The sequence below is a fragment of the Lissotriton vulgaris genome, chromosome 10 (assembly GCF_964263255.1).
Source record: "Lissotriton vulgaris chromosome 10, aLisVul1.2, whole genome shotgun sequence".
Lineage (NCBI taxonomy): Eukaryota > Metazoa > Chordata > Amphibia > Caudata > Salamandridae > Lissotriton > Lissotriton vulgaris.
The window spans coordinates 1106102819-1106118399 of NC_141698.1; the positions used below are offsets into that span (position 1 = coordinate 1106102819).

The 15581-nt window shown below is 49.7% G+C and overlaps 1 protein-coding gene across 1 annotated transcript in view; it reads left to right on the plus strand.

The window, feature by feature from the left end:
* Positions 1-15581, plus strand: part of COLQ (collagen like tail subunit of asymmetric acetylcholinesterase) — a 367702-nt gene that overhangs the window by 269421 nt on the left and 82700 nt on the right. The window contains exon 12 of the mRNA XM_086942196.1: positions 12272-12359. Coding sequence (XP_086798322.1) covers positions 12272-12359 — 88 coding nt within the window. The remainder of the gene's footprint in view (positions 1-12271; positions 12360-15581) is intronic.

Sequence of the window (15581 nt, forward strand, 5' to 3'; positions counted from 1 at the left end):
CTCCTGCACAGAACCAGGACTACATGAGCAAGCTTCCTTCACATGCAGGACGCTGAAGGAGTGGCAGCACCAGAGAGCCTCCCTCCTGCACAGAACCGGGACTACATGAGCAAGCTTCCTTCACATGCAGGACGCTGCAGGAGTGGCAGCACCAGAGAGCCTCTCTCCTGCACAGAACCGGGACTACATGAGCAAGCTTCCTTCACATGCAGGACAGAGGCAGGAGTGGCAGCACCAGAGAGCCTCCCTCCTGCACAGAACTGGGACTACATGAGCAAGCTTCCTTCACATGCAGGACAGAGGCAGGAGTGGCAGCACCAGAGAGCCTCCCTCCTGCACAGAACCAGGACTACATGAGCAAGCTTCCTTCACATGCAGGACGCTGCAGGAGTGGCAGCACCAGAGAGCCTCTCTCCTGCACAGAACCGGGACTACATGAGCAAGCTTCCTTCACATGCAGGACAGAGGCAGGAGTGGCAGCACCAGAGAGCCTCTCTCCTGCACAGAACCGGGACTACATGAGCAAGCTTCCTTCACATGCAGGACAGAGGCAGGAGTGGCAGCACCAGAGAGCCTCCCTCCTGCACAGAACCGGGACTACATGAGCAAGCTTCCTTCACATGCAGGACAGAGGCAGGAGTGGCAGCACCAGAGAGCCTCCCTCCTGCACAGAACCGGGACTACATGAGCAAGCTTCCTTCACATGCAGGACGCTGCAGGAGTGGCAGCACCAGAGAGCCTCCCTCCTGCACAGAACCAGGACTACATGAGCAAGCTTCCTTCACATGCAGGACGCTGCAGGAGTGGCAGCACCAGAGAGCCTCCCTCCTGCACAGAACCGGGACTACATGAGCAAGCTTCCTTCACATGCAGGACGCTGCAGGAGTGGCAGCACCAGAGAGCCTCTCTCCTGCACAGAACCGGGACTACATGAGCAAGCTTCCTTCACATGCAGGACAGAGGCAGGAGTGGCAGCACCAGAGAGCCTCCCTCCTGCACAGAACCAGGACTACATGAGCAAGCTTCCTTCACATGCAGGACGCTGCAGGAGTGGCAGCACCAGAGAGCCTCCCTCCTGCACAGAACCAGGACTACATGAGCAAGCTTCCTTCACATGCAGGACGCTGCAGGAGTGGCAGCACCAGAGAGCCTCTCTCCTGCACAGAACCGGGACTACATGAGCAAGCTTCCTTCACATGCAGGACAGAGGCAGGAGTGGCAGCACCAGAGAGCCTCCCTCCTGCACAGAACTGGGACTACATGAGCAAGCTTCCTTCACATGCAGGACAGAGGCAGGAGTGGCAGCACCAGAGAGCCTCCCTCCTGCACAGAACCAGGACTACATGAGCAAGCTTCCTTCACATGCAGGACGCTGCAGGAGTGGCAGCACCAGAGAGCCTCTCTCCTGCACAGAACCGGGACTACATGAGCAAGCTTCCTTCACATGCAGGACAGAGGCAGGAGTGGCAGCACCAGAGAGCCTCTCTCCTGCACAGAACCGGGACTACATGAGCAAGCTTCCTTCACATGCAGGACAGAGGCAGGAGTGGCAGCACCAGAGAGCCTCCCTCCTGCACAGAACCGGGACTACATGAGCAAGCTTCCTTCACATGCAGGACAGAGGCAGGAGTGGCAGCACCAGAGAGCCTCCCTCCTGCACAGAACCGGGAGTAGTAGTTTATGTGAAGCGAATCCTCCGTAAATACTGGAAGGATCACAGTTCTCCTGAAGAAAACACCTATTCAAAATTTCACGCCAGGGACTCCTCCAGACACGTGCAGATTCGAAAAAGGCCTTCGTCCCACAGGACGCAGATTCGACAAGTCTTCAAATCGTATTCCGATGTAAGGCAAATTTCTCAGCAATCAGATTTAAAACACGGGCTGTAATCAGCAAAGACGCAGGTCAAGCTGAAGGCGGGATTAACTGCTCCTACGTTGCTCGGTCAGTGCCTCGGGGAGATAAGATATCGGCAGACATCAGGCAATCCTGTTCGATAGTTCGGTCATTTGTTAGCTCTCATAACCTATGACTCCTGCCGTGGCTTCTGCGCAGTTCACCCTGTCAAAGATGCTGGTGAACGTCCGCTCGTAAAGAATCAGAAGAGAACCATCCCCTGCTGATCGTGCTTTGCGTTCAGTTTGCCGTCAGCAGCGCATGCGCAGCCCGGATCCTGCGCTTCCTCCTGGGTTGGTCATGCATCATGTTCAACAGATGGGTCTTGCAAATGGCTCAAAAAGGCTATGTCCTGCCTTTTTTCTCCCTGCCATTCCATACCCATCGCATGTTACAATGAGTTTCGGACAAGCATTTGTCCATCCTGCTACAGAAGGTATACCTCTTGTTATCCAAGGGTGCTATGGCGAGACTGCCAAACTCGACGAAAGGCAGCGCTACTCTCGTTATTTCCTAGTCCCAAAAAAGCACTGGGGCCTCTGCCTATTCTGACTTTCGACCCCTGAATGCCTTGTTACAAAAGAACACATTCAGAGTGCTCACACTGGCCCAGATCCTGTCTGCTCTGGACCGAGACGACTGGAGGGTGTCCTTTGACTTGAGGACCCGTATTTTCTTGTACCCGTCCTGCGGTCCCACGTGCGCTCCCGGTGGTTCAATGCGGGCCAAGGGCATTAACAATTTGCTGTCTGTCCTTCGGACGCACCAGCACCCCTTGGGTGTTCATGAAAGTGATGGTGGTCGATGCTCAGGTTTGGAGGTCGGGAATCCCTGTATTCTTGTAACCTGATGACTGGCTGGTGAAGACCTGCTCACGCGGTCAGTCATGGAGCACCTCTGGATGACGCAGGAACTCTTGCCATTGTTGGGTTTGACTATAAACGAGCCAACGCCCCACGTGACTCCTCACAGAGGCTTCCTTCATCGAGACAGCAGAGTGCGGTGCTTTTGCTCCCTAGCAGCGAGTACAGGCCATTCCAGCTGTGACGCTTCACTCTTAGTCCTCATTCCAGCTGTGACGCTTCACTCTCAGTCCTCATTCCAGCTGTGACGCTTCACTCTCAGTCCTCATTCCAGCTGAGATGCTTCACTCTCAGTCCTCATTCCAGCTGTGATGCTCCACTCTCAGTCCTCATGCTTCCCTCATGCTTCCTCCTTGTAGACCATGCCAGGTGGCGCATGCGTACTCTGCAGTGAAACTTGAGGTTCCACCGGGCCCAGCATCAACGCAACACTATCCAGGTCTCTAGGTGAGTGCTTTAGATCTGCAATGGTGTGCAGTGATCTTCCCTGCCCAGTCCTGGCGGTGGTGATGGATGCATCACTGCTGCTTTGGGGGCGGGTGCATCACATGAGGTAGGTGGAGATCAAAAGAGCCTGTTCTCCAAAGGAGGGGCAGCTCCATATCAATCTGCTGGAGCAGCGAACTGTTCTTCTGGCCCTGAAGGCCCTCCTGTCATCTGTCAAGGGGAGGCTGGTACAGGTTCTCACTGACACCAGCCCTGCCATGTGATACAGCAACAAGCAGGACGAAGGGAGGTCCTGGGGCCAGTGTCAGGAGGCGTTGCAAGTAGGTGGAGAGTCCGAGTGTCTTCCTTGATGCCAATTACCCGGTGAGGTCTCCAAATGTCAGACCAGATGAACTGAGTAGACGTCACCTGGCAGATGAGGAGTGGCATCTGCATCCTGAGGTGGCACCGCTTGTCTGCCATGAGTGGGGGTGTCTCTTGCTTGATATTTTTGCTACTGTCAGGACATGCAATGTCAGCAATTCTGCATTTTGGAGTTTCTGCACAAGCACTTATTTAGCGACAATTTGCTGCTCGAATGGTACAAGGAGCTCCTGTACACCCTTCCCGCCACAGTCTCTCCTGCTCTGCGTACAAGAACAATTGGGAACAGGTCATCATAGTGGCTCTGGATTGGGCCAGTAGAGTGGGGTACCTGGAAATCCTGCCATGAGCATCTGTCCTCCAATCATCCTACCACTTCGCAAGGACCTCCTGTCTCATAAACAGGGCAGGGTCCTCTACTCTAATCCATGGAATCTACACCTTCTTGAATGGAGATTGAGCAATGGCAATAGACTGTGTTTGATTTGCCTTCTGAAGTGATGGATGTCATTCTCGCCGCTGGATGCCCCGTCACACAATCCATTTATGCTTGGCACTTGGGTGTGGTGCTCGAGACACTGAAAGCTTACAGGCATAAATTGTCCAACGTTCTTTTGTTTCGTTTGACATTAACTGAGCAAGGGCTTATAGTGAGCACTGTGAGAGGTTATTTGGTGGCTCTTACGGCCTTTCTATGTTTGCAGGACCGACCATCATTGTACAAATCACGTATTATGATGAGATTTAATATAGGTATGACACACGTTTCCCATAAAACTTCCTCAAGTGCATACTCTTTAAGCCTGTGCATAGTTGCTTACTGCGTCTTCTGATTTTGAAGACTGTCTTTCTCATTGCTATCACCTCAGCTCATTATGCTAGTGAACTACAGGCACTGTTGGCGCCATTATCCGACACTATGGGGCAGATTTACAAGCCCCTTACGCCACATTTGAGCCGCCTTTGCGTCACTTTTGTGACGCAGCGGCGGCGCAAAGCCAGCACCAGGCTGCAGGGTATTTACAATGTGACGCATCTAAGGATATGCGTCACGGTGTAAAGCCCTGCACATGTGGGCATGCCAGCACAGGGGGGAGGGGGGCGTTCCAGTGCAGGAACGCCTTGCAAACGTGGCTGAGTGAAATCTACAAGATTTGCTGAGGAGAGGGGTGGCCTTTCTATCAAGTCATGACTTCTTCCTCTTTGAGCAACCCATCACTCTGCCAGCCTACTTTGCTCCCTGTAATGCCCAAAAGAAAAGGAGAGGCTCTACAGTTTGGGTTCCAAAGGGGCTTTACGCTTTTACATAGATCATACTAATGATCATTGTGTGGATAATCAGTTTTGTATGGGGTTCTCTGAAGTGAGGAATGGGACGGCTGTGCAGAAGAGTAAATGCCGAGGTGGATAGTCCTCTTCATTAAGATCTGCTATGCACCGGGCAAGACACAGACCTTGGAAGGTCTGTGTGCCTATTCTGCCAGGGCAAAGGGCTACATCTGCATTGGCGCAAAGTGCTTGTTCTGGACAACTGCCTGGCCGCGATGTTTGTGGCATCCACAAATCACCAGTACCTTCATAGTCAGGGCTGGCCAGGAGGACACTGCTCGCTCAGTTCTGCAATAATTTTGGTCTAAGTCGACTCCACATACCCTCCATCCTGGGGAAGTACTGCTTTGGTGTCTGTTCTGCGGTGAGGAATCTGCGGTTAGAAGTCTCTATCAAAAGGAAAAGTTACTTGCCTTCGGTAACACTGTTCCTTATTGATACTTTATCCAACTTGAGATACCCCAGTTTTGGATCTTTCTTAGATTCACATGCTTGAGTCATCCCCATCGGTATTTGATATTTATTTGTATTGGGCTGTAACCAGCGCCAAAGAGACCCTCATCGTAAGAGAATTCTGAGCCTAATAAATGTGTCGCTGAGAAAGGGATCACTTTACTTGGCAATATGTCTAAAATGAAGATAATATTTGAAGGTCTCCTTGTGAGTCCATTGTCGACAGGGGTTTAACCGTTGAGAACTTTAGTGTTGTCGACTATCTCTCCACTGACAGGATCATCAACTGTCCCGTCATCGACGCTATCATTGTTGACGTTGTTATTGTCATTGGCGTGGTGGGTTCATCCCTCGTTGCCATTTGCTTCGTTGTCAGGATCGCTGAAAATGTTGCTGTCGACAGTATCTTAGACATCAAAATAATAGAATAGTAGCTGTCATTGAGAAATCTCACACCCAAAACAATAAATTTGGGGTTTGAGTATTAGCAGGTAATCGTTTGAAGTAACTTGGTGCTCACATGGTATGTACACCCAGCTACCATGGGGTGTATGAAGACCCAAGAGTAACTGCTCTTAATCCTAAATTCAGTAATAATACAGAAGCAAAGCACACTGTCACATGTAATCCAAAGTATTACAAGTTCATTTGATAGTAGAGTATTCAGGGTCAGTAATCACCTGGATAACATCCTTGCTCAAGGACAGGCTTCAAATTGTCTCTCTACTACCATTCAATTCTGCATCATACCTGAGTTCAGTAGGTGTCCCCAGGCCTTGACTATGCACCTTTAATCCTCAACGTCTTGATCTTGTGAATTATTTTAACCTCACCTGCTACAGCTTTGCTGATGACACCCAGATCATCCTAAAACTTGAACATCCTTCACAATTCAAAAGCCTCAAGACTATGTGAATGTCTATTAGCCGTGGAATTGTGGATGCTCAAGAATCACCTCATACTCAGCTCCACAAATATTGAAATACTTGCTGTGAATTAGGGCAGAACTGGAGCCCCATATCCTCTTGGCCTCAGGAAATGGGATAGCCACCTACCACTTTGGCCAAAGTGAAACACATTGGAGTTATCATGGACTCTGTGCTCTCTTTTCTGTTCCAAGTCAAGACAGTGACAAGAGATTCTTTCTACATAATGAATAGCCTACAGTGCATGTACTTGTATCAGATCTCACTCAGGATACAGGTACCTATTGTGCTTGTTATATCTGTACTGCATAATGCATATGCAGGCACATGCATCAAGAAAAGTGTTTGCGAGTCCTTAATTGCGATTATTAAGGAATCGCAATTAAGGGCTCTCAAAAGCCTATGCATGTAGGAAGCGCTATTAAAATAGCGATTTCTAAACATTGCGACTCACAAATTACGAGTCGCAATTAAGGAATGGCTTCCCATTTATTCCTATGGGCCTACAGGCAATTTGCGCGTACCAATAGGTATGCGCAAATTGTGCATCAATTTCAAGGGTGCAAAGGTGTCAAAATGACACCTTGTTGTACCCCTGAAATTGTGATGTGCACTCATGTTGCGCACACAATTTCCCCAAGGGCATGAGTCTGTGTAACCTGAAACCTTGAAAAATGCACTAAAGTGCATTTTTCAAAGTTTTTGCAAAATACAGACCAGAGTAATTTTTCTATATTTCGTGGTCCCAAATCGCGAATTCGCTATTTCTACGTGCTACTAGCATTGCATTTAAGGAATCGCAAATTGTGATTCCTTAAATGCAATTGCAATTTAAGAAATCACAATAAATTGTGATTTCTTTAATTGCGAGTGCCTAACACTTTATTGCGGCATTTTGCGGGCGAAAATGGCCTATTTGTGCGAATCGCACCATTTGCGCTCACCAAAAACCTTTGATGCATGTGCCCCACGGACTCAACCTTGGACCCAGCAGAAAATCAATAGGCAAACTACAAAAAATAGAAAACACTGCATGAAGATAATTCCTCCACTTAAACAGATGGGATCGTGTTACACCTTGCTCTGAAACCACTTCACTTTTGCAATAAGGATATCCTGAAAAGCCATTTGCATCACACATTGGACAATCAACAGGCTGAGAGCTAGCTTCTTACAATAGCAACTTAGACTACTCAACCAAAGGAGAGTCCTCAGAACAAGAATGGTCCTGATACTGAAAATCCCCACCTTTCATAAAACTCAAACATGGTGGGAGCTCCTTCTCTTTGTAAACTTGCAAACCATAACCAAACTGTCAAACTAAATCAGGTCAAGAACCACTTACATTTCACAAGGGCTATCACTTCCTGGCTTTTCCCATAGTGTAGACTCAATTACCCTTAAAAATGCGATTAGCAAAGCGCTTTAGAACCTTTGCCGGAGGTAGGAAAGCTCTATAGAAATACTACAACACAATACAGGACAAAACCAAAACTATAAGTCAAAAACAAGGAATATAATATAATAATAATAAGGGTAGCTTATAAAGCGCTTGGTTACGCCAAAGCGTGTCCCCGCGCTGCAACTGAAGAGCTCTGTGCGAAGTGGCGACCAGTGATCCGCTATCTGGAGAACAGGTGTGTTTTTAGGTTCTTGCGGAAACTGGATTCGGATGGATCCAGACGGAGATGGAGAGGGAGGGAATTCCAGCTTTTCGCAGCCAGGTAGCGGAAGGAGCGTCCGCCCATACGGGCTCTTTTGACCCTAGGAACCTGAAGTAGGCCCTCATATGAGGAGCGCAGCTCGCGTGCAGGTGTATACCTTGTCACTAAGTTCTGGTGAGGAATAGGAGATTTCTTAGCCAGGATGCGGTGGCATGTACAAAGGGCTTTAAATTCCACTCTGCTTTTTACTGGCAACCAGTGGAGGGTTTTGAGAGCGGCTTTGGTGTCTGATCGTTTAGGGATTTTTAGGATGAGACGGGCTGCCGCATTCTGTATTACCTGAAGGCGATTCATGGCTTTGCAGGTGGTGCCCAGGTAAAGTAGGTTGCCGTAGTCTAGGCGTGATGTTACAAGGGCGTGTACCAGTGTTTTCCGTGCTGACATAGGAAGGAGGTCAAAGACCTTCCTTATGGTTTTTAGGACACCAAAACAGACGCCTGCAACTCAGTCTATTTGGGGTCCAAAAGATAGGTCAGCGTCGAGCCATACGCCTAGGTTTTTTACTCCCTGGCGGGGTATGGGAGCTTCATCCAGACATGGAGGCCACCACGCCGATGACCAAACAGATGGGTTCTCCCCCACAACGAGCACCTCGGTCTTGTTGCCGTTTAACTTAAGGCAGTTGGTGGACATCCAGGCTGCAAGTTCTTGCATGCAGTTCCTGAAACTGTCCATCGCAAGACTGGGTGCACGTGATAGGGAGATAGCCAGCTGCGTGTCATCGGCGTATGACACAATGCTCAATCCGTGACTCACGGCAATAGAAGCCACTGGAGAGACATAGAGATTAAACAAGGTTGGGCTCAGGGACGACCCCTGGGGGACGCCCTGACCCAAACCTCTGTCTCTCGAGTAGTGGTCGCCCTGGCGAACCTGGAAGCTTCTCCCTGTCAGGAAGGATTGTAACCATTGGAGTGCAGCTTCGGATATACCTCCGTTGTTCAGACACTGTAGCAGGTTGTCGTGCGCCACAGTGTCGAACGCTGCACTCAGGTCCAATAGGATGAGGGCCATGGTGTGTCCCTCATCTACCCCCTGACATAGGGTCTCAACTGCAGTAAGCAGTGCAGACTCTGTAGAGTGGCGGGGGCGGAATCCGAATTGGGTGTCGTGCAATAAGGCAGCCTTTTCCACGAAGTCCATTAGTTGTTTATTGACCGTTTTTTCAGCCACCTTGGCTAGGTAGGGCAAGAGTGAGATTGGGCGGAGATTGTCAAGTTTATCAAAACTGATGGTGGGTTTCTTCCTGAGAGGTAGAACAACCGCCTTTTTCCAATCCCTAGGTCTTGGTGGTAAAAGATACCTCGAGTACATGTCTAATGTATGGTTCTAGTACCCTTAGACTATCCGTCAGGCGCTTGGGTGTGGTAGGGTCTCTCGGAGAGCCCGACTTCACCGACCTACAGATTTTAAGAAGATCTTCCGTGGGAGGGGTAGTAAAGTTGGTAAGTCTAGGTTTATCTCCCCTCTCCCTAGGGCTTTCAACGAAGTCTGCCCCGGTTTTGGACTGCGTAGGGAATGCTGAGTAGATTTTTGTTATTTTATCTGAGAAAAAATCAGCGATTTTGTCACACAATTCTGGCGAGCAGTCATCGGGGGCAGTAGCTGGGTTTCCGCTTGAAAGAGTTTTGTAGAGTGCAAACAGCTCTTTCGTCGAGTTACCAGCCTCACTGATCCTATTCGTAAAGTATGCTGTTTTAGTCTTTCTGAGTAGTCCATGGTAGGTTCGTCTCTCGGTTAGATAATTCTTTCTGGTTTCTTCAGAGAGAGTCTTGCGCCATTCTCTTTCGGTTCTTTTTAGTGCGGTTTTCTGAACTCTAAGTTCAGCGTTGAACCACGGGGCAGTTTTGTTTATGCGTCCCCCAGATTTGGTTTTTAGCAAAGGGGCTGTGCAGTCTAGTGCCTGATTAATGCGTGTGCAGTGGTTAGCATTGGCCGTGTCAGCATCCTTCCCTCCTGGGCTTCCTCCTTTCGTTAGTTCTGCACAGAATTTGGACTGAGAGAATGTAGCCCATTTCCGTTTGAGGTGGTACATGACTGGTGGCTGTGGGGGTCTGCTTCCAGGGATTCGTATGGAAAAAGGGACCAAATAATGGTCCGACCAGGGAATGGGAATTGGGGTCATAGCTTCCGCTTCCCCCCAGTTGACAAATATGGGGTCCAGCAGATGACCCTGTTGATGGGTAGGGCCTCTAACAAGTTGGGTAAGTTGGAGGGCTTTCAGTGCCTGACCAAAATTCTTACTGACGTTGTCTGAGGGGTTATCAAGATGAAGATTGAGATCCCCGAGTACCAGAAACTTGTCATTGCATAGTGCGGTTTCCATGATTCCTTCAGCCAAACTCTCCTCGAACCTGGCTATGGGGCCTGGGGGTCTGTAAATTAATATGCCCTTTAGCGTGTAGTTATTATTCACTTTGACACTGAAGCTCCCTGCTTCACTGTCCAGGATGGGAGAGCTGTCTAGCTGGCATCGTAGGTTTTCGCAAGCTATGATTGCGATGCCACCTCCTCTGCCTGTGGGTCTGTCCTGTCTATGTATAGTATACCCTCCTGGAGTTGCCTCAAGGGCGTAGGGTGTAGACTCATTATCTATCCATGTCTCTGTTAGAAACATAAGATCCCATTGGTTCTCAGTAAGTAGATCGTATAGGTCAATCCTGTGTTTTCTCAGTGAGCGTACGTTAAGCAGTCCGCAGTGTATGGTATCGTTCATATTGTTTGTATTCTTACCATGGTTGAATGAGAAGTGACAGTGTTCGCAACCCATATCGTTTTCCACGCATAGACTATGCTTGCAGGAATCGTCGATTTTGCGGCAAGAGTTCAGTAGCTCCTGCTTGCTCCACCGTATGTGGCCATCTGGAGGAGCAGGGGTTGTGGCCCTGGACCGCGTACGACCGCGGACGGGCGCAGACGGGCTTGCCTTAGGCGTGCCTTCGGCGCGCAAACGGCGCTCCCGCTGCGCTTGCGTGGGAAGCACATTTAAGGAGAGGAAGGGTGGGCGTGGCCTAACGGGTGGGCGTGGCCTCGCGCTAGCGATGGCGTCCGTGAAGTCCGCTGCAAGAAACAGCGCTAAAATCCGCTGTAAGTGCTTGCAGGGGCTTACAAATGCAGAGTGGGTTTCTCAATGGACACAAAGTTTGAACAAATGTAAAATAATCAGAAATGAGCAGTTTTAAAATCACGAGTTACACCACCTCCGGCTTCTGCCTCAGAGGTCTTCAATTTCAGTAGGCACGCTTGCACTCAGCGCTTTTAATAGGCTAGGAGGGTGGGCGTGGCCTAACGGGTGGGCGTGGCCTCGCGCTAGCAATGGCGTCCGTGAAGTCCGCTGCAAGAAACAGCGCTAAAATCCGCTGTAAGTGCTTGCAGGGGCTTACAAATGCAGAGTGGGTTTCTCAATGGACACAAAGTTTGAACAAATGTAAAATAATCAGAAATGAGCAGTTTTAAAATCACGAGTTACACCACCTCCGGCTTCCGCCTCAGAGGTCTTCAATTTCAGTAGGCGCGCTTGCACTCAGCGCTTTTAATAGGCTGGGAGGGTGGGCGTGGCCTAACGGGTGGGCGTGGCCTCACGCTAGCGATGGCGTCCGTGAAGTCCGCTGCAAGAAACAGCGCTAAAATCCGCTGTAAGTGCTTGCAGGGGCTTACAAATGCAGAGTGGGTTTCTCAATGGACACAAAGTTTGAACAAATGTAAAATAATCAGAAATGAGCAGTTTTAAAATCACGAGTTACACCACCTCCGGCTTCCGCCTCAGAGGTCTTCAATTTCATTTGAATCACCACAGATATTTACCACATTACTTATTGTTCCTAACTGTCTCACACACACTCTCTCTCTCTCACCTTGTAGATTGCTGTGCATGAGCCTGGCTGGGGGCTGCCACAATTCAAAATGCCTAATCACTACAGATTCTGGTTGGACCAGGAGGACGAGGTCCACTGTGGTGTTTATTATAAATTGGTAGAAAGAACTTAAAATGTTGATGTGCAGAATGTCTTACTGCGAGGATGATGCAGTGTGGGTCCTGATGATGTAAAATTAGTAGTCAGCTATAAGAGGTGGATCGCTCCTTCTCTATTCTTTATCATATTCCCCCTTCATTGAACAACTTAATAAAGAGATGGAAAAAAAAGGATGTGGGCAAAGCAAGGAAAAGTGCTGTTATTTTGAAATAATTGTGCAAAGGTGTAAACCATCACAATGTTGGCTTTGCTTATGTGTTCATCTAATTTAAAAATAAATGTATTTTTTGTCCTAGGGAGAAAAGGGTGACTCAGGAACATCAGGCATCATGGGCCCTCCTGGCCGCCCTGGACCTTCTGGCCCACCTGGTCCAGCAGTGCCAGGTAAGAACTCTTAGCTTCAATGTCTGGGCCACTGTGCAGGTGGGATTCTCAGGTTATGAGGGCTGCAGGGCCTTTTTCAGTTCACCAGATATGAGAGTTGTGATGAAATCCAAACTGCAGCAATGGGCTTCAAGAGAACCATTTCAGCGCACCAGGTTGTGACAACTGCTCGGTGGCCACATTGTCTAGTGTTTGGGTGAAGCGTCCTGTAATCTATAACATCTGGGTAAATTCATTTGCCAACATTCTGAGAAACAAATAGTACCTCTATTACATGTTTTAAGTAAACTGCAACAATATCCTCTTTGTCGACTAACTTTGGACAAGCAGGTTTGTATTGTTTCCTGGCGGGCATATAATTAACTACATCCAAGTGACCCATGTCCTGAGAAATGGCACTAAGCCTTTTAGTGAGGTTGAAACTTCGGTGACAATAATTTTCACACATCTATGGATTTGTCACCTCAGAATTCACAGTATGCTATTGTTTAGTTGATACTTGTTAATTGATGAGATATCCATGTTAAAAAAACACAACCCGGTATTTGTAAAGCGCAAACTAATCACCCGTAAGGGTCTCAAGGCCCTGGGGCCTGTCGGGGAGTTTAGGTGACCTACTGCCCAGAGTCACATGATGCTGAACTGATCTGTCGCTCTGCTGGGGATCGAACCGTAAGCCACGCACTCCGGAGCCAGCCGCCCTGGCTGCTGCTCCACACCTCTCCCAAAAGTCATCTTTCCTAACCAGGAATCAAACGTGGGCCGCGGCGGTAAGAGCACTGAATCCTAACCACTAGACCACCAGGGAACCCATGTTGATTTGTGTTCATGCTACTCCCGTCTGTTGCACACTTTCTCATGTATATGAGGCTAAATATATCAAGAAAATAAATCTTGCAATAAACGTTTAATTTTGGGGACCCAAGTGGTTTGTGTTTGAAATTGTTGAAAGTAACCGATATATGGTATATCTAGTGGTAGTTTAATTAGGGAGTAAGAATCTGTAGTAAGTTACAAGACCACAGTGCATTTCAGTTAGGTCGAGTAGATGTTTCACGGTACTAGACCTGCAGGTCTAGTGCAATTTTTATGATTTTTCAAGCCCTGTTAACTAAAGTGTATAAGTTGCCTTTTCCTAGTGGGGAGCCAAGATCACTCTGCTTCCTCATCACACCATACCCTAGGGTTGGCAAATGAAAGTCTCTATTTGTATAAAGTACGGTACACAACAACAGGAAGCACAATTTAATGCGACTGAAATAAGTCGTTGGACGCTTTATAGGCAGTTCATATATAATTCTATATGCCCCAGATAGGCCTGGGAGGTTAATGTGGTCTTGTAAATTCCAGATGGAAAAACTAGAAGAATACAACCACAGAGAACTAAAACAATTCTGCATAGAACTAGGCATTGCTACCACAGGACTGAGCACAAAAGAAGACTTCAAAAACGCCCTGGAATCTTGGGCGGAGACGGGTACGGCCGTACCCCAAAACCAAAGCCTTGAAGCACCGGAAACGAGCACCACTCCGACGGAAGAAAGAAGATCGGGTCTCTCCCCGGAGGAGGTCCGAGAATGGGAAAAGAGCAGGCTCCATGAATTAGAACTGGCTCGACTTCGTCTAGATGGAGAACTTAAATTGGCGGAACAAAAAATAACGTTGGAACACTTGCGGCTCCGAGAGGAGCGAGAAGAGAAACAAAGACAGAGAGAGTTAGAAGAGAAAAAGCTAGCCTACGAACATGAGCGCGGCTTAAAGGAACTAGAGATTCGGAAACAGAACAAAGATCTCGGGGTCCCCGAGCGCCCGAACACTCCTGCCACTACAGACCCAAAGGTCCACATCCCCAAGGATGTCGTCAGAGAGTATTACCGGAACGATGATATCCAGCAATGGTTCAAAGCCTACGAGGTAGCCATGACCTCCCACCGGATTCCCCGAAGCGACTGGGGAGCCGGGTTATGGGGGAGGTTTGTCAACGAAGAGCGAGACGCCCTGCTGCAACTCCCGGACCATCAAATGACATCCTACGACCACATGAAAGCCTCCCTCCTCACTCGATACGGACTCACGCCCGAGATGTACCGCCAGCGGTTCCGCGACTGCAAACGGATCCCGGGTACGACTTGGGTGGAGTACGTGAACTTCTTTAGCAGAGCCTTCGAGGGGTGGATCAAGGGCAGCAAAATGACCACTTATGAGCAACTCTTCGACCTTATTGTGTGGGAACACCTTTCTAACAACTGCTTCGTCGAGCTCAGGCAGCACCTCCTCAACAGTAAACTGACTGAACCTTGGCAACTCGCTGACCGATGGGAAAGCACCCGAGTCACCCGAAACGGGCCCAGCGACCAGAACAGAGCCGCCCAAGGACCCCATCGCCCCCGAGGGGGAGGAGGAGGCCAGGGTCGGGGCAGGGACACCGTCCCGGTGGCTCCCGCCAGCAATGCCCCGCCCCCAGCCGGCAGGGGAAACCCCCCGATGCGTCCAGGTTTCCGAGCCAATGTTACTTGTCACTGATGCCAGCGACCCGGCCACTACGCCAATGATCCCAACTGCCCAAAGAACCAGAGCCCTATGCCCCGCCAGGTCGCTGCCGCCGCCCTGGGAGAAGAGCAAACCCAAGAAGATACTGAAGAGTACGAGCCAAACCAGCCCGAGTGGGAACCAGCCGCCATGTCCCTGGTCTGCCTAGGGGAAAGAGACATGATTCCGCGGGCCCCCCTGCCCGCCAACACGCAGAAATACAGCCAGTGGGTCAACATTAATGGGCGCCGGGCTGAAGCCCTCCGCGACACCGGGGCCAGTGTGACCGCAGTCCGCTGTCATCTGGTGACCCCGGACCAGATCTTGCCAAACATCCTTTGCCCAGTACGGTCGGCCGACAACTCAGAAAGCCTGTGTCGGATGGCCTGCGTCCCCTTCGAGTGGGGAGGAGTGTCCGGAATGCTGAAAGTAACTGTCCGCAATGATGCACCCGTGGACTGCCTCCTGGGGAACGACCTCGAAAGTTCCCCCTGGGCCGCCGTCAAAAGAAGAGAGCACCTGGGGATGCTGGGCCTCCCTGAATGGGCCTGCGTAACGACCCGGTCCATGGCCGCCCGCGCCATCCCCAGTTCCGAAGAGCCCGAATGGCCAGAGCCTCCTCCCCTGATCGTCCCAGAGGGAGCCACCCTAGAAGCCAGTCCTCCAGAACAAAACGCAGAAGGACTCGATCGG